Source organism: Petaurus breviceps, unplaced genomic scaffold (assembly GCF_028583685.1).
Source record: "Petaurus breviceps papuanus isolate PSGF00001 unplaced genomic scaffold, PetGlider_PUasm1.0 173, whole genome shotgun sequence".
NCBI classification, from domain to species: Eukaryota; Metazoa; Chordata; class Mammalia; order Diprotodontia; family Petauridae; genus Petaurus; species Petaurus breviceps.
This window is the reverse complement of record NW_027185759.1, coordinates 16375659-16396302: the sequence shown is the minus strand read 5'-3', so window position 1 is coordinate 16396302 and position 20644 is coordinate 16375659. Positions and strand designations below refer to the sequence as shown.

Genomic DNA, 20644 nt, shown 5'->3' with positions numbered 1-20644 from the left:
TCTCTCTCTCTCTCTCTCTCTCTCTCTCTCTCTCTCTCTCTCTCTCATCAGGCCCCATGGGTTTAACTATCATTTCAACACAGATGATTCCCAGGTCTACATCTGTAGCTCTCATCTTTCTTCAGGGTTCAAGAACCACTAAGTCAAGTCTACTCAATAAACATAAAGCACTTACCATGTGGCATAGATCGTTCTAAGCTATGTGTCTATCAACACAAAGAAAGCAAACACATTGTCTCTTCTGGAAGGAGCTGTGATGACATGTGAAGTAGTATCTAAGATCAATAGAGAGCAGATGGAAAGTCATCTTCGAGGGGAAGGTGATGCCAACTGAGGGCACTGACCAGCAAGGGCCTCTGGGAGCAGGCTGGACTTCAGCTGAGCCCTGAAGAAGGTCAGGGAAACTGAGGCTGAGGAGCTTGCTAGGCACCTCCACCCAACTGTTATGGGGGCGTCTCCAATGTTCACAAGAGTCACGATCTGTCCCCTCCTCAGAAAGCAGCCCTGTTTCCTAACTTCTATTCATGCCAAGGGCACCACCATCTATACAGTCCCTGCAAACTCTGAATCTTCTCCTCTTACCTCTCAGTCATTCCAAGCATTCTGCTGATGGCCAGGTGTCATTGATTCTATGTCCTTCATCTTTGGAATCTCCCTTTTCTCCCCACACACAGTGACCAGGCTAGTTTAGACACTAGCCACCTCTTTCATGGACAATTACACCAGTGTTCCGATCCGTCTTCCTTCTGTGGTCTGTCTCCTCAGCTACCAAATGAACATTCTGAAAGTCCAGCTCTGACCACATCATGCCTCTACTCAAACAACTCCAACGACTTCCTCTAAGATCAAATACAGGAATCTCTTTTTTCATTTTATTTTTCATCACTTAAGGCCCTTTACCATCTAGCTCCACCTTATCTTCGCAAACTGTTTTCCCAGCCTTTCCCTTACGCACACTCCCTTCCAGCCAAACTGGTCTTGCTGCTCCTGATAAGGCATAACAGCACATACAATACCTTCTCCAGAATCGTCCTGATGCTGCCTTCCATGGAACAGTCCATATAATGGCTCCACGTCTTTGCTGACCCTCATCACCTCTGCTCTTTGGAGGGCAGAGCTCAGGTGTCATCCCAGACACAGGGAATTTCGTGATACTCCATAGTTCTTAAAGTTCTCCTCAAAATCTGCATCCATAACATCTACATATTTTTGTCTTTACTATCTATTCAGGAAGTCTGGTGGTATAGTAGGTAGAATGCTATACCTAGAAGACCTAGATCCAAATCTGGCTGTATGACCCTAGAAGTCACTTGACCTCTTTCTGCCTCATTTTGCTCATCTGTGAAATGGAGACAATAATAGCACCTAACTGCCAGAGTTGTTTTGGATAAATGAGATCATACTCTGAAAGCCCTTTGTAAACCTTAAAGGATTATGGAAATGCTAGCTATTGTTATTATTGTTGCTATTATTCCTATTATCATCAGCCTATATTATTACCTCCTTCCAGGAGGCCAGATATTGCTCCAGTGTGGTCCTTTGTATCTCCGGGGCCTTACACATAATATGCCATTAATAAGCACTGATAGAATTGAATTTAGATATGGCACTGTGAGACCAGTTCCATTAGTCCCTTGTGCCCAAACCTTCTGCAGCCAGGCCACCTTTTTGGGGTCCTTTCACATGCAAAGCTGACACCCATCCCTGCTCCTGAGCCAAGATTTTGCCTTCTTAGGATCAGATGATTAAAGATTTATTGCTGGAAGGGACCTTTGGGGTCAGTGAGTGGAGCCGCCTCATATTATAGATCAAGTATACTGGGGCTATGTGTGGCCCAAGGTCACACAGGTAGATATAAATGACTGAGCTGGGATTCAAATCCAGGTGCTCTGACTCCAAAGTCAGGTTCCATGGGTTTACATGCTCTTCTTCTCCCTTCCCTGCCCCCACTGCCCTCCTGTGTCAGAAATAGCAGGACTAGCTCTAACCTCCATAGGTCCAAGGATCAGGCATCATCTGCCAAGGTGTTGCCCTGAGGCATTTGGGGTTCACTTGACTCCCTGGACCCTCTAGTGCCTTGGAAAGTCCCACAGGCATTGAGTCAATACAGGTTGGCTCAGTGTTATGCTGACATCGATTAGTTTGCTTTCTCTGTTATGTTAGAGGCTCAACATAAATCCTCAAAGGTGTTCAATATTTAATTTTATTAGTTCTTCCCTTTGAGGATGAAGTATGAAATGAATGATTCAAAGGATTCTGAGCAATGGAAGAATACTCACCTCAAAAGGACCAATAACCAGAGTGGCAAAAATGGTGCCTGGAGACTTGCCTTGGAACGTGGCTCTCTTCTGCTTACTACTGTTGTGACCTTGGACAAATCTTTTTCTCCATTTTAAACTTCAGTTTCCCCATCAGTAAAATAAAGGGGTTAGCCTAGGTTTCCTAGGTTCTGTCCATTTCCAAATAGAAATAGGAATATCCTGCCTTTGGGCTCTTGTAAGACAAGGTCTTAAGTTGACTCGGTTTTACTCCTTTGATTTCTTGCTTCTACGTCCAAAGAAGCAACTTTCTGCCCGGCTATGTGAACATTTGGCAAGAGACAGCACTCTCTATCTTTGGCTAGCTGCCCAAGAGAACCACATTTTGTGCTACAAAATCATATTTAATGCTACATTTGATAAGCTCTCAGCAGGAAATAATCAGGTGACCCAGCATACGGTCTATTGTGCATTCTCCATCACTTATAAATATCTGACAGTTCATTTTTTGTAGTGCCTATACACCTGTTCTTCCATCTCCTGATGTCAGCAAAATGACCTTTTTTGTTTGTTTGAGAGTGTAGGGGAAATATCTCTATGGTTCTCTATGCTATTATGAAACCCAAGAAGCTGAAGGCCTGAAAGGAAGCCTTTCAAAAGCAGGTAGAGCAAAAATTGTATAGTACCATCAGCACTCGATCAACACTGGTTGGCTCAGTATACTGTATCCTGTTTCCCTGAAGAGCTATGGGAGAGGTAGGGAATTAGACTTTTGGTATTAGGAACTTCCAATGGAGAAAACTCCCTCAACCAATACAGATTGACACCTTTTAATCTTAGAGAAATGAGAGGTTAAATGACATGTTCAAAATCAAAGCCCATATGTATCAGATGTAGGACTTGAGCCTGGGTCTTCCTAACTCCAAGGAAGGCCATTTGTCCCCTGGCAACTTCTTTTCTCTTCTGGCTTACAGAGGACAAGTTAAAGAAGGAAGCTTATTCAAAACTCTCCAGCTTTGCCTTTTTTGCTCAGAATGAAGCCAATGCAAATGGATGGACAGAGATGTTTTCTTCCTGGCACCATTTGCAATGTTACCAGCCTCCTCATCCCCAGACTTTAACCACCTCAAAACTCACACCAGAATTTGAGTTTAACTTGCAGTGAAAAGTCCTTGAACATGTCAGCCTTGGACTCTTCAATGTAGGCATAATTTACACATGACATTTCACTGGAGAGCGAATTTCTGATACCCACAGCCAACTATGGGAAAGTGACTGGTTTTCTTAGCATTTTGGGGTTGATTCTTCTACAGCTCTCTTGAACAAATTATTTTTCCATTGAGAGAACCCATTGTATTTGTTGCCATGGAGACTAGCAATTTACAAGACTTACACAGTGATTTCCATTTTGTACTTTTATATTGTTGGTAAATATTTCAAGTGTTTTTCAATAGTGAATATATATTTGATAATAGCTAAATCTGCATGGACTTATTGATGACAAATTAATATGCAGGACAGTTTAAGACCTGCTCAGAATAAGGAAAGTCATTTAAAATGATAGGTTAACTCTTTTTTTTTTTTAAAGCAATCAGGGTTAAGTAACTTGCTCAAGGTTACACGGCCAGTTATTTCTGGGTGTGGTGCTGAGTGTCTGAGCCTGGATTTAATCCAGGTCATCCCAACACTGGAGCCGGTGCTCTTACTCGCTGAGCCACCTGGCTGCCCCTAGGTTAACTCTTGAGAAGGGCTACAAGTAACACAGATATCAGGCTACCTCTGACTTGTCCCAGCATCACAAGTGAAAACAACTGTCCAATTAGAAGCTACTTCTGAAGCTTCTAGAGGGGTTGACAGTCTTGATTTGGTGTCTGAAAAGCCAAGCAAGGCAGTAGAACTTATTTCCTCTAGGCAAGAGATTTTTTATGCTGCTTATGTCCAGGTCACAACAACATTCCTAAAGATATCAGACCCCAGAAGTCTCTCTGAATTTGAACAGGACTGATGTGTTACTGACACCTGGACTGGCCTTAGCATGGACAGTGACACTCCTAGGGGATTTGAAGACCTCCTGGTCAAAGCTATGACTGCAGTCCAAATTCTATCATTAGAGGGCCACCATTATGCCCTCAGTATTAAGCATTGCCCTCTTTCAAAATTCAAATCTGACAGGAGGAATAACCCTTTTAATCCTTCATCCCTTACCGTGGATAAATTTACCAATTAGATTTTGGGGCTTCTTGGCTTTGGAGAGAGAGGATACAGAAAGTTGAGAAAGGTGGAAAGGATAACATAATGGGGAGATGAGGTTAAGATGAACAACTCTTGTGTACTTTACATTCAAGGGGCAGCTAGGCTGTGCAGTGGATAGAGTATTGGGCATGGAATCAGGAAGACTCACTTTCCTGAGCTCAATTCTGGCTTCAGACACTTACTAGTTGTGTGACCCTGGATAAATTACTTAGCCCTGTCTGCCTCAGTTTCCTCATCTGTAAAATGAGCTAGAGAAGGAAACAGCAAATGCTCTAGTGTCTTTAGAAGGAAACTCCAAACGGGGTCACAGAGAGTCAGACACGACTGAGCAGCCTCCCCATTCCCAATGTTGTCATTTGTCCCTCATTCTTGAAGAAGACCATGATATCAGGGAGATTTGGATTTAAGTGAGGCAGGGTTATGTAAAGTCACCGGCTTCACTTTCTCCATTGGAACCAACTGGGTCCAGTGGCAAGAGATACATCAGGATGCCTGAAGATGGCCCTGGATGCAAAGGGAGAGCTTGGCCTTTTTGCTAAGGCCTTTAACAGGTCTCAGTTGGACTGAGGCAACACCCCCATCCCCAGTGAATTTACTTACCAAGGCCCAAGCAGGAAACTCTGAGTCCTGATTTTCCGAGATTCCTAGAATAAGAAAAGAAAATTATATTAATAAAACCAAAGTGAAAATTGTACACATTTTTTTCTGTCTAGAAAACAGGGATCCATGAATATTATCATCATGTTTTAATTATGAATATTCTTCCTCAGCATGGCTGCGGAGATGGGAGCTAGAGGGGGAAAGCATGTAGGCTCTCAGGACATCTCTCTCCTCCACAAACTCCCTTGAAGACATGAAAAGTCACTTTCAAAAGGAAAAGTAATCTGTCTCACTGACAGATCAGAAGACTTTTTCCATCTCATGGTGAACCCACACAGAGATTCTCCCTCATGTCAAAACTCAATAAGTTTATGTTTTTTTGTGGAAAACCTGCATTTCAAAAAATACTCCTAGAGGAGGATGTCTAGAGTTTCCTTTTTAGAATCAATCAATAAGTATTTATTAAACACCTACTATGTGCCAGGCATGGTTCTAGGTAGTAATACAAAGACAAAAAATGAAGCAGTTTTTGCCCTCAAAGAGGTTACATTCTACTTGGTGGGGAGGGAGCAAACAAGAAAGAAAAGAGAAGATTAAGGAATGGGCACTGACAAAAAGAAGCAAATTTAATTCTGGAAGTAGTCACTCAGTGTTGTCTATATATTGAGGCATTGTAAAGTAAGCAAAGGTAAGACCTCCCAGAGACTTGCCCTCGGGAAGCTTCTGCTTTAACAGTCAGGATGGGACAAGTATGTACAGCTTTTATGAAGTGCCTGCTCTGCTGTGCGCTAGGTTCCGCTAGGTTCCTGAGACACGAAAACCAAATCCCGATAGACCCCGCCCTGGAGAAGCTGACATTTTCCTTGGATCAGAAGAGATTCCTTTCCAAACTCCCCTCCTCATCACTTCCTCCCACCTCTGGGTCTTAGTCTGCTCATCTACAAAATGAGAAAATTGGCTTCCATGGCCCCGACAATCCCACTCAATTACACTCAGTTTTCTCATCTATTAAAATGGGGGAAATAGCATTTGTTCCACTATCTCACAGTTGTGGTGAAGCCCAAAATGAGGAAATGTATCTGAAAGTACAAAGTTTTTCAAAGCCAATCACCCATTCCCCGACCCTAGCTTTTCCACTGTAGCTGAACAGCTATGGATAAACTACTCTGAAAATGTATACACTATGTTCTCTTAGGTTAAAAAAAATTAAGGTGATGCCCCTTTAAAAAGAGTTTGTGTAAGAAATAGCTGTGTCAGCAGCAGCTTACACACCTGGGAGTGCCTGAGCAGGGAGAATTTCCATTGTATGCTCCAAACCTATTGACCCAGAGAGACTGGGTGGAAACGACCAGAGGGGTGCTTACAAATTAAAAAAAAAAAAGGAGATACAGAAGAAATCTTGTGCTAAAGTAGAAGAATCACTACCTTTGGAGTCAGGGAACCTGACTTCAAATCCCCCCTGTGCCCTTTCCTGGGCCTCAGTTTCCTCAGCTGTTCAAATGAGAGGGACCAGGAACACCTGGTCCCAGAGTTCCCTTCCCACTCTAAATCTGATGTATAGTTGAACCCCCTTGATCTATACAGGAGGAATGTGAGACCAGAAGTGAAATGAGTGTAGGAACTATTGGTTGTGAAATGTAAACTTAGGTCCTCGGATGCCAAATCCAGTGATCTTTCTATGATATAAGCCTACTTTTTTTTTTCAATAAGCCTACTTTTCAAGGTGGATGTCACATGGGACTCAAGGCAGAAGAGATTTTTTTCCCACCAGAGTTATCCATGCAGGCTGGCTACATGGATTCTATAAAGTCAAAGTTCCCACTACTGTGTTTCCTGTAGGCAGAGACTCAGCTGGCCAAAAGTGTGGATGATGCTCAAGGTCCCTAAAACACACCTGGAGTTACAGAACATGACAGACCTGAGAGGCAGGCTGGCTAGTTTCTCCGAAGCATTATATTTACAACTTGGTAGTTACTGCAACGGCCAGAATCTCAGGTTTACCCTCGTACTGGGTGTAGCCGGGGGGTCTCAGACCATACAATATTGTACACATAGTGCTTATGGGAGAAATTCACCAGATCTACAGAGAGCAAGACTAGAAATCCCAATTCCATTAATAAAACTTACAGTAGCCAATATTTATTGAGAGCTTTAAGATTTGAAATGTTATATACATACAAATCTAGATATCTAATACATACATTTAAATATCTGGAGATAGTGGTGGAAGGATTCTCCATCTGTGTTCAAATGGATTAGGTTCAGCCTTAGGGGAGCCTGACAGGCACACCTTATTGTGTGTTGTAGATACTGCATTTTTCACAAATTGAAGGTTTGTGGCAACACATTAGCGAAGTTATCAGGTAAGAGGAAAGGTTAACACTGAAAAGGCAGGTTTTAGAAGGAGGAATTCAGAGAAACTTAGGAAGGCTCATCTGAATTGGTACAGAGTCAACATTTTCCCAACAATTTGTACTTGCATTGGGTTTCTGTGTCACATCTTGGTAATTCTCTCAACATTTTAAACTTTTTCATCATTATTACATATGTTATGGTGATCTGTGATCAGTGATCTTTGATGTTATTATAGTAATTGTTTTGAGGCACCACAAGTGGCACCCATATAAGACAGTGAACTTCAATTGTACATGTTTTGACTACTCTCTGATTGGCTGTTCCAATCTCTCTCCCTCTCCTCTGGCCTCCCTATTCCCTGAAACACAACAACATTCAAATTAGACCAATAAATAACCCCACAATGGCTTCTAAGTGTTCAAATGAAAGGAAGAATCCATCAAGGCAGTAAACTGCATTATTGCCTTACTTTAAGAAATTACCACAACCACCCCTGCCTTCAGCAACCACTGCCCTGATCAGTGAGCAGCCATCAACATCGAGGCAAGACTTTCCACCAGCAAAAAGATTACAATTGGCTAATATTTTAAATTAAAATACATATATTGCTTGGGTTTTTTTAGACATAATACTATGCCCACTTATTAGATTACAGTATAATGTGAACATAACTTTTATATCCACTGAGAAACAAAAAAAATGTGTCTCATTTTATTGTGATATTTGCTTTATTGTGGTGGTCTGGAACTGAACCCACAATATCTGAGATATGCCTGCAGTTTTTCTTTCATTCTTTGGTTTATTGCCCCCGCCCCCTCCAGGAGTTTCTTAAATAAAAGTTTAAGTAAGGCTTTTAGCTAGGAACTTCCTTACAGGTGATTAACAGAGTCCCTTAGGAAAAAGTGTTCCAAATACACAGTAGATACCATGTGTAGGATACCTATTCGAAGGCCTCAAAGAGGTCTTTACCTCTGTTGCAAAAGAAATGTTTCAAACATAAAAGACTCATTAAAACACACATCAGCACTATATCACAAAGCCACCAGTTCTACAGAGTCCTTTTCCATCTGAAAGGGGAGAAATGCCTGGCACCATTTAGCCCATTCCTGGGTACCCTGTACCTGAAGGCAGTGGGCCCAGGGTTCATGGTTAGCTTCTATTCTTGTCATTCAGTTGCAAACTAGAAGAAATTCCTGCTCCCCCTACCCCAGCTGAAGTCAGGCTGTGCCAAGGCTCATCCCAGAATGACAGGTGTTATGATGGGGTGCAAGTAAAATTTGTCTTGTTGGTGAATTTCTAGAAATCCTTCCTTCTAAGGCCAAGGTTAAAAATAAACTATGGCCTCCTGGGTTTGAACTATGGCTTACAAAGCTGAGCTTCTTGTGGAGTGAAGGGCTGCCTAACCTCTGCCTTTTCCAGTGCTCGAGCTGTGATGATTCAGGACCCTTGGTTAGGTTGATGCACACTCACATACACACACACACACACACACACACACACTGAAATTTCAAAGGCATTTCTGGATGTAAAAACACCGCTAATGTAGTGACTGTAATCAGTTAGCCACAGGAGCCAATATAACTGCTGTTTACAGATATTCCTGCAGAAATCACAGATGTTTAAAGTAGAGAGTTCAGCCTGCCCTATTAGGATTTAAATTGGCTGCTTCTGGCTGTGTAGATTACCCACATGGCTCAGAAATATCAACCATGGAGAACAGCTTTCAGGGTGGAGAGCTACCTCCATATAAAAGTGAACCCAAAACTAGACTTCCTCCCTCTAAAGAATCACATGGTAGTAAGAGAGAAAGTTCACAGAGGAAAGGTTAACACTGAAAAGGCAGGTTTTAGAATGAGGAATTCCGAGAAACTTAGGAAGGCTCATCTGAACTGATACAGAGAGAAATGAGCAGAACCAGAGGAGAAATTCTTAGAGTAACCACAATAACGTAAAGAAAGCAGCACTGCCCAATGTCAGAACTCTGATGAAAAGAGTGGTGGTTAAGGTTTGAATGAGTTGTTGAAGCCTACAGCTTGGCGCAGAGGACCAGCCGGCCATGGTTGGGTTCAGGTTCCCTTACTGTCTGTTTGGCTTTCAGTTCTAAGCAATTGCCAAATGTGGGGGTCAAACTAAAGGCCTTGAAAGGGTGCTGTCCAACATGGCCAGAATGCTGATTTGGCTTTCTCAACGGTACTCTGTGGTGAGGCAGGGTTCTACTCACTGGGTATATTGGGAGGTCCCCGGAGACAGAGTTATTGGGGAGTGATAGTGATAGGATGAAAGAGGATCAGTAAGGTATTTGACAATTTAAAAGAACAGTAAAAGATTTTTTGTTTTAAAGAGAAAATTTAAAGCATGTGTAATATACTCTTGCTATAGTTTCAAGCTAGTTGGGCAGGTAGGATAGAACACTGGGCTTGGAATCAGGAAAACTCATCTTCCTGAGTTCAAATTCAGTCTCAGACATGTACTAGCTGTGTGACCCTGGGCAAGTCACTTCAACAAGGTTGCCTCAGTTTTCCTCATCTATAAAAGTAGCTGGAAAAGGAAATGGCAAACCACTCCAACATCTGTCAAGAAAATCCCAAATGGGTGAAGGAAGAATCATCAACACTACTGAAAAATGACTAAACAACAATGGGTTTAAGCTAATCAGAAGAATTACAATTTGACTTAATTTTATCTCAGTAGGTAACATACTTGGCTGTCTTATTCTACTATGGTGGTGTCTTTCTGGTCTATCAATGTAAGCCTCCTAAGGGCAGGGATTACTTCCCTTCCCTTAATCTTTGCCTCCTGAATACTTAACAAAGTGCTTTGTATGTCATATATGCTTAATAAATGCCAATTAAAGAAGTGAATGACAGACATGGTTTCAGTTGGTCCTTGGATCATAACTCTGAAAATTACCTCAGAGATGATCTAGCTCAACCTTTTCCCCCTCTTTCCCACTTCTAATTTTGCCAACGAAGAAACTGAAGTCCAGGAACATTGTGACTTCCCCAAGGTCACCCGTGTGGTAAGCCAGAGATATGATTCGAAGACATTTTTCCTGATTTCAAAACTAGTCCTTTTTTCATAATACCATGTTGCTCTCCTTTGATTTCATCATGCCAGAAAATTTTGAGTTGAATTCTGGGTATTTGCATTTTGCAAAAGAGGAATCCATTTCATTTTCCGTTAAACTTCTTAATCATTTGCCAGCTAGCTAGGTTTGATGGCTCTGTTAGACATGTGGGTTTTGACAACCATGAAGGTGACGACAAATGGTGATAAAGTTTCCTTACCAGGGTGCCATTCATCACTGTTAGTATAGTGTGTAATGAGTCATTTGAAAACCACTAGGCACATAAATGATTTACAGAATCACATAAATAATATAAACCTACAATAGCAGCTCATTTTCATTTCTTCATTAAAATGTATGCATTTCTAAGGAACAAGATGAGAAAGAAAATAGAACAGGTTCTAAATTCATGTATTGCTTTTCCAATGGGGAAGCAAAATGGTCGATTCCAAATTGTAATTCTATTTTTATTCACCTTCCTTGGGTATACAATTATTGTGCAAATATGATGCAGTTGATTAATCTTTTATTTTTTTCAAGAAGCATCTATTAAATACCTACTGTATGTAGGGAACTACCCTAGGTACTGGAGATACAAGGATGGAAAACAACACTGCCCCAGCCTAGAAGGAACTTACAATGAAGTAGGGGAATAAGACACATCCACAACTAACCATGGAACAAGACAGAATACGAGTCATGCATAGAAGTCAAATGGAGTGGTATGAGGAATTTGAGGAGGGAGGCCTCACTCACTTATAGCTGGGTTAGAAAGGAGATGTGGGATCCATGCTGTGCCTTGAAGACAAGAAAGGATTTCAATAGGCTAAAATGGAAGAAAGTTTATTCCAGGACAAGAGGATGGCATGTACAACCAGATGAAAGTGTGAGCCTGGGGTTCCCCAAGCCCCTTTCAGGGGATCCACATGGTTAAAACTATTTGATATCAATACTGAGATATTTTAATTTCTAATGTAGCAAATAGAAATCAATATAATCATGAGTGTACCGGTAAAGGTTTAGAAATCAGCTCTCCAGAAGAAAATGACCTATTATCTGCATATTGGCATTTTCTCCACCATGTTCTTAAGTCTGGACAATCAACAAAACAATAAATCAAATCCTAATTTGTAGCTGCTGATTTCTGAGGCATGAATGCTCACGCTGAAAATTTAACAATCAGCTCAGCCATTTGAACTGACTCCAGCCCACTGCTAGATATAACCCATATAAACAAGAAAGCTCTTTGAGATTCTAAAAAATTTTAAGGGCATAAAGGGGTCCTAATACTAAAGAGTTTGAGAAGCCCTGGATAGTGGATAGAAAAAAAGAATCAAGATCTGGGTTAAAGTCCTGATGCAATACTGGCTATGTGACCCTGAGCAAGTCCCCAAGCAACTCTCTGAGAAGTTGGCTTTCTGAAGATCTGTCAACCTCCATTGGCAGAGGAAGGTCCTTTCTCACCAGTAGCCCCCTCCACCACTGAAATCACAGGTCTGGATGACAAAGAAATTGAAGATGTTTATGGGAGGGCTGACACTCACTTTTATATTGCATTTGAATGAATTTCAAGACATTTTCTGAGAGTGGGTTTGGGGAAGGAGAAAGGAAAAAGAGAAAGAAGTGATTTGTTTTTGCTTTTGGCTTTGCACCTTCAGAGCCCAGGACAGTGCCTTGCCAGAGCTTAATAAATGATTTTTAAATTGACCAATTCCCTGCAAATTATTATCCTAGAGAGCTGTTTATGACATGGAGAGATTGAAAGACTTCTCCAGGGTCACCCAGTCTATGTGTCAGAGGTGGTGCTTAAACTCTGGTCTCTCTGACTTCATATTAATTTGTCTATCCACCGTGGCAGCCCCTCATTTGAAAAAGTGTTTAAAGGAGTTGCCAGGTCAAGGGATTCATTTATTTTGTAGGAATTATTTTCCTAGAAACTAGGAAGACTTCTATGAACCGAGGCAATATGAAGTAAGTAGACACACAAGGGTCTTTCCTCAAAATTGGTTGGGGACTGGAAATGAGGATACCTTGGGTCCAAACCTGCCTCGGTCATTTACTATGTGACCTTGGTGTGTCACTTTATGTGACTCAGTTGCCTCATCTGTAAAATGATGGGGTTGGACTTGATTGTTTTATGGTCCCTTCTGGTTTGCAATCTATGATCTAGTGATCCACTGGGAGAGAGGGAAGGAGTGAAGGAGGAAGGTGGAAGTGTCAGAGAGAAGCTTTGTTTACTTCTTGATTTTCCCCTTGCTCAGCTTTGTAGGGCAGTCCAGAGGCAAAGAAAGGAATGGTGATTGCTGTTTCTCTGAGCACATCTGCCTGGCCACACCCAAGATGGAAGGCTTGAAAGGTTTTCAGTTTTTCACCCCCAATCCAAGAGGCCTCCCATTGGAAACCTGGCTGCCCAGAGAGCAAGTCAAGTTCTCCTGACTGAGAATAGCTTTGCAGTGAGAGCCGTTATTAGTCTTCCTAGTAATGAGCCGTGCAGTTTTCAAAGACCAAACAAAAAGCTGCAAGTATTGGATGTGGGAGTTTCATGCTCCGTATCTTTCTAATTTTGTTGGCTGTGGGTGAAGTTTCTCTTGGTCCTCAGAGCGCCAAGTCAGCAGCGAGCTGAGGGTGACCCAGGGCTGAGGGCAGGGATGCTCACAGGACCAACTGCCATCTACAATACAGCTGTTTTCCTCTCTGCTCTTCTGGCCTGTAGGAATACACATGCTGGCAGCTTGATTTCAGGCAGTTGTGGCCCCAGGGGAAGAACGCTGAACCTGACTGAGTCACAGGCTTGCTATCTCTTAGCTGTATCACCTTGGGGAAGGTACTTCTCTTCTTGGAGACTGGTCCCCCCCCCTCCCTGTCTGAATACGTTGATGCATCTCTAGAAATCTTTGTATGTGGGTTCCCTGCAATGTGGCAGCTTGTGACCCATCCATGCCTTTCCATCCTTTTCTGACTCTCCTGTGTCCTACCATAAATGAAAGTCAATTCTTATAAATCGACATCGACTGTAATATTACACACACCTGTTATGGGCCAGGCACTGGATTAGGCAATAGGGCTGTAAAAGCCTAGACAATACCTACCCTCAAGTAACTTATATTTCCCTAGAGCAAGGGTCCTTCACCTGGTGTTCCCCAACATTTGGGGTTTTTAATGTATTTTCGATACATATATTTCAATAGTATTGATTTCCTTTGCAATCCTATATATTTGATCTAATACAATGAGAAACATTTTTTTTTTCTGAGAAGGGGTCTGTAGTCTTCAGCAGACTGCTAAAAGGAGCCCAGATGCCAAACAGGTGAGAAAGCTCTGGTATGGCAGCCACTCCATTCAACTTGGCCACGTCTCTCTAACTGCCCCTCTGAACCCAGTGCCTTCTGCCTTCACCTGTTTGCTCCCAGCCTTGGGCACCTCCTCTTCTGCTCTGGTCAGCCCTCACCTCCTCCTGCCCAGTGACACAACTCATTTATAACATTATTTTATGGCATTCACTGCCCCCTACCATGTTATTTCCCCTAAGATCAGTATTTTTCACTGTGGTAGACAGGATAAGTCTTTCTGTGTTGCCCAGTTAGGAAGTTTTACTTTTGTTCCAGCCATTTATATCTACTGTCTTCTAGGAAAGAGGCTGGTAGAAATTTATCAGCCTTACACTTTTATAGTACAAAGGAAATAATACTTAATACAGACATATCAAGGGTACCAAAGTCCTTAAACTTGTATAATTATGAAAATACACATCAGAAGTGTGTATTTTTAAGATCAAAACTCACTTAATATTCAGTTGCAAATAGAATAAAAGCTCTGTCTCCCTGGGCTCACATGAAAAACCACTAAATCAAATAACTCAAAAAATTGGCTTCTGGATTTTCAGCTAATCACCACTGAGGTACCACATGGCCATGATGAAGCCCTGTGAAATAACTCTATACCTTTACGAATTAATCCACCTGAGAAAATTAAAGCAATTAATTTCAGATGGTTAATGCTACCAGTGGCATTTTATTAAATGTGATTGGCTTCATGAATTACCACCCAAATTTCAGATGATGGCACTACACTGAGCGTGGCTCCACAGAGAATTGGTTCCTTAAGGTGGCAGCCCCTTTGGGCAGGACATCAGATAGTCCTGCTACCACTCTTCTGGCCTTAATCCCTCCATTGTTTAGTACTGCCCTTCTCTGAGGCCCCACTACAGCATGATATAACCCTCATATTCTAAAAGAGCATGCCGATTGAGCTTAAGCTCTGGCAGGTCCTACTCAATGGGGAGAGGCTGTGGATGGAAGCCTAGCAAAGGAGCAACCTAGCTAAATTTGGAGAGAATCCTCCGGAAATAGCTAGCCAACAGGTGATGGACACTCATTCAACTCATAAGGATCCTCTAAGGCAGCGGTATTCAAGCTTTTAAAAATATGTCCCTTATCCAAAAAAAAATCTTTATGGTAGGTATATCAGGGGCAGCTAGGCAGTGCAATAGACAGAGCACTGGACCTGGAGTCAGAAAGATCTGAGTTCAAATCTGGACTCAGACATTTACTAGCTGTATGACCCTGGGCAAGTCACTTACCTTTATTTGCTTCAGTTCCTCTTCTGTAAAATGAGGCTACACTGGCAAAGGAAATGGCAAACCATCCCAGTGTCTTGCCAAGGAAATCCCATGGGCAAAGTCCATACATAGAGTCAGATACAGCTGAATGACTGACTAGAGACAGCAACAACGATACAGGTATCGGGGCAGGGTGATTTTCCTAATGACACCAGCACTGGGGCCATGGTTGGCATTTGCTTATCTGTGCCTTCAGAAATTGATGCCTGATTCAGAAAGTGGAAGGTTGGGAGCTTGCACACCCAAAAGAGGTGGTGGAGTAGATGAGTATTGGGTGGTAATAGGTGATGGATGGGTGTGGGTGTTTCAGACACAAGTCCTGTGCTTGGCTCTTTGTGGGAGGATGGAAGGTACCGAATATTCATACTCTGACTGGCTGACACATACCCCTTGGGATCATACCTCTGCCTTCACTTTGGAGACCATTAGACAGAGGCATTGAAGGACTGTCTTCCCTGTCTACAGAAGCTTCCAATCAGTCAGTCAGTCAGCAAGCATTTATTAGGTTCTTACTCATGCCAGACACTGATAAGTATTGGGGACACAAAAAACCCATTCTCTATCCTTAATAAGCTCCTGGTCTAACTGGGGAGACTATGTGCAAACTATGTATGTAGAAGATGTTTATGGGCAAATGGGAGGAAGGCTCAGAGGGAAGGTACTGGTAGTGTACCTGTCCACAAAATCAGACCCTCGAAGCACTGACATGTTCTCTCCATCAGCACAAAGGCCATGTCAATTAAAAAGGCATTGTGTTTGCCAAACATCTAGCTGAATACTTGAATCATCTATTTGATTGGCATCTGTAGATGGAGTCTCTGTACCATTAATAGGTCGGCATTTTGAGCTTTCATAATGTAAAATGGTGTGGAGCCATATGTTGTCTATGATTTGTTCCTGTCTCAGCTAAGGAGCACATGAAGTCGCCCATATTGTCAACCTTATAAACTGCAGACCATGTCTGAACTGGGCTCCTTAATGACCAAGTCAGCCTGGAACACTCTGTAAACTGAAGTTATCAGAGACTCCTCAGTAGAAATGATCAAGGTTGTAAGGGTGGGGAGAATTAAGGCATGCATGCCTTGCTGAGGCTTAGTCATTTGTAGATAGGAAGAGAAACCTCCTCCCTCCTCCTCCAGCCCTGGAGTTTGCTGCCTACCCCTCTCCCTGGTCTTGTGCTTTCTGCAGCCTTTCCTCTGATTGATTGGAAGACTGGGGAGAGAGTTGGCGAGCTGTCACTCATCTCTGTGCCTTATTCTGTCAGCTCTGAGACAGAAACAGCATGAGGAGAAAACAAGGCAGGAAGAAATTTACAACCTACATTTGAGATTCACTAGAACCAATGACATCATGTTCTTTGACAGTTGTGGGAGTCCAGAGAGCTGGGAGTTCAGAAACTCTGGCGAATGATGGGGTCAGCATAGCCTGAATCCAAGTGAGGTCACTTTAGTGACATGGGGAGAGGTTATGGAAGGTCCTGGAGGCAGTTGCCAGAAAGATTAAATCAAATCCAAGAAGGGAGACAGGAGGAAATGTCAAAGACACTAGGATAATTTAGAGAGGAAGGAAAGGAAGCCGGAGTAGTAGCTTACATTCTGATCCCATCCATCAAGAAAATAATATAGAATATGGAGGACCACTGGGCTCCATCTTCATTTAACCAGTCAGCATCATAGCATCCTAGCTCTATTCAGACTTGGAAGAGTCCTCCAAATATATCTCATCCATTCCCTCCTCTCAAAGATGAGAAAAGTTTTGCCTAGAGAGGTCAGTAACTTGCCCTAGGGCACATCGGTAGTAAATGTTGGGGGAGGGGGGATTTGAAGTCTTGATTTCTGCCTCTTCTTTCTACTATACCACACTACAGAAACAGGCCTAAAATTAGTACAGAAGATCTATAAAACTGATTTTAAATATGTATGATAAATGTGTGATACATAGAGATGCAATATATGTATATTTACATATCCATCGATCATATACTGTAAAGATTCTACAACTTCCCTTATGAACTTGCTCAAGTCTTAAAAACCTATTTTATATTACTTTGAAGATTATATGTGTGTATATGTATGTGTGTAGGTATATACATACATACATATATATATATATATATATATACACTCAAGAAGAAATATACACATACATTCCTTCTTGAATCTCATTCTTAAGGCAGGTCGATAGGCATCGCCACCATTTTACTGAGGGTAATGCTGAGACTCTGGTAATTTAGGTAGCTTGCCCATGGTCATAGAGCTCATAAATATCTATGGAAAATTCAAACTCCAAGTAAGAGTATTCTTTCCAGTATAATACTGTCTCTTAAAACCAACCCCCAAACCAGTCCATTTGGGGATCAGATCCATGGTCTTGGTGTTATTTTGTACCAGACTCTAAGTCACTGTGCTAGCAAACACCCTAGCCCACCCAGGATGGCCTGCTAGCACAGGTTCTTTGGTCTGCTTTATAAAGGAAAGACAGCTTAAAAGGGGCTAATGTTCCTACTTCAAATACAGAGAAAGAAGTGAGTATAGAAAATAAAAGCAGAGAAATTAGCACAAAGACCAACAGACAGGGCTCCAGCTGATCTGGATATGGCAATATTGCTATACACTTTACATACATCACCAGATCGAGGGAGCACAGCTATCTAAGCAGTCGGGGGAGGGGTGGTGGCTCTGTACATACTCAGAGACTTGACCAGGAAAGCAGAAGAGCCTTCTCATGAGGGAACCTCCCAGAATATAGAACAAAGACTTGGCCCCTGAGCGGCTGAGTGCTGAGGAGCTTGAAAATCCTGGTGCCTCAGCAGTTAATTGGAAGTTCCCTGCAGCCCAGAGTCTGATCAGTTCAGGGTTAGGGCTGTATGTGCCTGTTAGTGGATAGGGAAGACCTTCAAATCACTTTAACATTGCAGCAGCTAAACAGAATCTATACAGGCAGAGTTAATGCTAGAGCAAGGCGCACCTGTAAAGTAGCTTAATTCCACATCTGACTCCAAACCCCTTCTCCATGGCCCCTTCTCTCTCTCATGAAAGTCTTGCCACCTTCGTGGGAGGGGCACTCAGGATCCTCATACTCTCCACTTCTCCATCCTCACAACCTGAGCTATGATGAACTTCTTTACTCTGCAGGATAAATAACTAACAGAGCCAAGTGCTATTCCTCTCAGGAGGAGCAGCATTTCTTGGGGTTACAAGGCTTTAGCCAAAGGACCAAAACTCTGATGATGGACTCTTCCTGAAAAAATTTGTGAAACACAGTGGTTCTTCCCATAGATATTAGCATTATATTTTGTGCATAGTGGATATTAAACAAATCCTGCACTGATTTCTTGATCAAAGGAATGCTATCCATTACCCATATTGGATTGGATTATAGGTATACATAGTAGTCTAGGGAGTTGTGTATGGGGTGTGTTTTAAGAGAGAAGGGATCTTCCATCCTACCCCACTCCAAAAATACCCCACAACCCACACTTGTCTACTACCAGCAATTCTTAATTTTACTTGGTGAAATTTGGATTAATGAAGTCTTCCTTTTGATATACAAACACCCCTCAGCAGATTGATTTCAGTCATTCTGACTTTAGTGGGAATTTGTTTATTTATAATTGACTTTCCCCAATGGTTGCCATCTCGACCACACTGGAGGAATGGATGTTTTTATGAGATGGTCAGGGGGAAAGGACTAAATAGAAAGAGGTCATTTAGGGAAAAACAAAGCTGTGTGGAAAGGGCTGGCAATAGTTGAAGGCCCTAAAGATGAGACTCCATTTTTGCTGGAGTTGGATATGGTGACTTCAAAGAAGAATGACTAAAAAAGACACAATGTTTTCCTGGCTTTCTGCTGTACAGCTGGAATAGAGCAGCTTCATCTGTTACTTTCTCCCACAGGGACTGTGAAAACCTGATGCTAGTGGTTCTCATTTTTCTTCTTGCCCATAAAACTATAGTGGGAATAGAATTTATCTTCATCTAGCAATTCGATTAAGCACTAACCACCAAGTCCCCTCAGTCAGCACCACAAACTCCATGACTTGATCGTACACACATACATACATACAAGTATATATAAAATTTAATCACATGGGTATATGTTTCCTCTAATAGAATGGAAGCTCTCTGAGGATAGGGATGATTTCATTTTTGTCTATATGTCCAGAGTATGTCCATATGTACTATATGTATATAGTACAGTGCATAGCACACAGAAGAAGAAACTTAATAAATCCTTGTGGGATAAATTGAGCAGACAAACCCTCTCATTTTACAGTTAACTGAGGACTAGAGAGATGAAGATGATGTGTACAAGGTCATGTAGGCAGTAAACAGAAAAGACAGGATTCAAATCCTGGTCTTCCCATGCCATATCCAATACTCTTTTCATGGCGAATTCCACCACCAGAATTTCCATAAGTGGCTCCCACAAAATGTGACTCACATATTTAAGAATATTCCCAAAATTCTCTGAAGTAGACACTGATTTGGTGTTTGCTCACATCCTTCCCTGTCTGTGTACCTAGGCAAACTATTCAGGAAAACTTTAGACTTTCACTCATTCAGTCAACAAACATTTATTAAATACTTATCTGCCATGTACTGTGCTAAGAGATGGAAAAAATTTAACAACTTCCCAAAAAGGCAACAATGCAGTCCTTGCCTTCAAGGAGCTTACATTCTAATGAGAGAGACAACTTGCAAATAAATGTGTGATTTTTTTCATTCATTCATTGAATTGGTAAAGATGACAGAAAAATGAAAATAATGTTGGCACATTGATGATAAACCTGTAAATGGGTATAATCCATTCTGGAGAGCAATTTGGAATGATATGCAAAATATTACTAAACAGCATGTGACATCTGACCTAGCTCTACCCCTGCTAGACCTATAAAGAAATCAAAGAAGAGGAAAAAATCCTACGTGTACAAAAATGTTTATAGCAGCTCTTTTTTCTGTGGTAACTGGACACCAAGAAGATGTTCACCAGTTGAATAATGACCAAATCAAATGAGGCACAGGAATGTGATGGAATACTATCAATGTAGATGAAGTGACAAAGTAGACGGCTTCTAAGGGACATGGAAAGATTTGTATGAATTCAAAAATTGCTTTGTCAACTGAGTGGAGAATGAATTGAGATGATTATGAGAGGGATATTGCAATGGTCTAGATGAGAGATGATGAGGACTTGAATTAAGGTGATGACTGTGAAAATGGGGAGGAAGGTATTTACATGAGAAATATATCCAAAGTAAAAAGAGGATTGAGCAATAGATTAGATATGTGGGGTGAGCAGGAATAGAAAAGTTGATGACTAGAGTAAAAAAGATGGAGGTACCGTGGACAATGAGGGAAAGGTTGGTTGGAGGGGAAGGTTCAGGGGAAAAATAAGGAGGTCTGTTTAGACATGTTTAGTTTGAGATGCTTATGGGACATCCAAAGGGCAGCTAGGTGACTCAGTAGATAAATTACTGGGCTTGGAATCAGG

The 20644-nt window shown here is 41.8% G+C and overlaps 1 protein-coding gene across 1 annotated transcript in view; it reads right to left on the bottom strand.

The window, feature by feature from the left end:
* KCNAB1 (potassium voltage-gated channel subfamily A regulatory beta subunit 1) overlaps positions 1–20644 on the bottom strand; it is a 360079-nt gene that overhangs the window by 149814 nt on the left and 189621 nt on the right. Inside the window, exon 2 of the mRNA XM_069083440.1 lies at positions 5112–5155. Coding sequence (XP_068939541.1) covers positions 5112–5155 — 44 coding nt within the window. The remainder of the gene's footprint in view (positions 1–5111; positions 5156–20644) is intronic.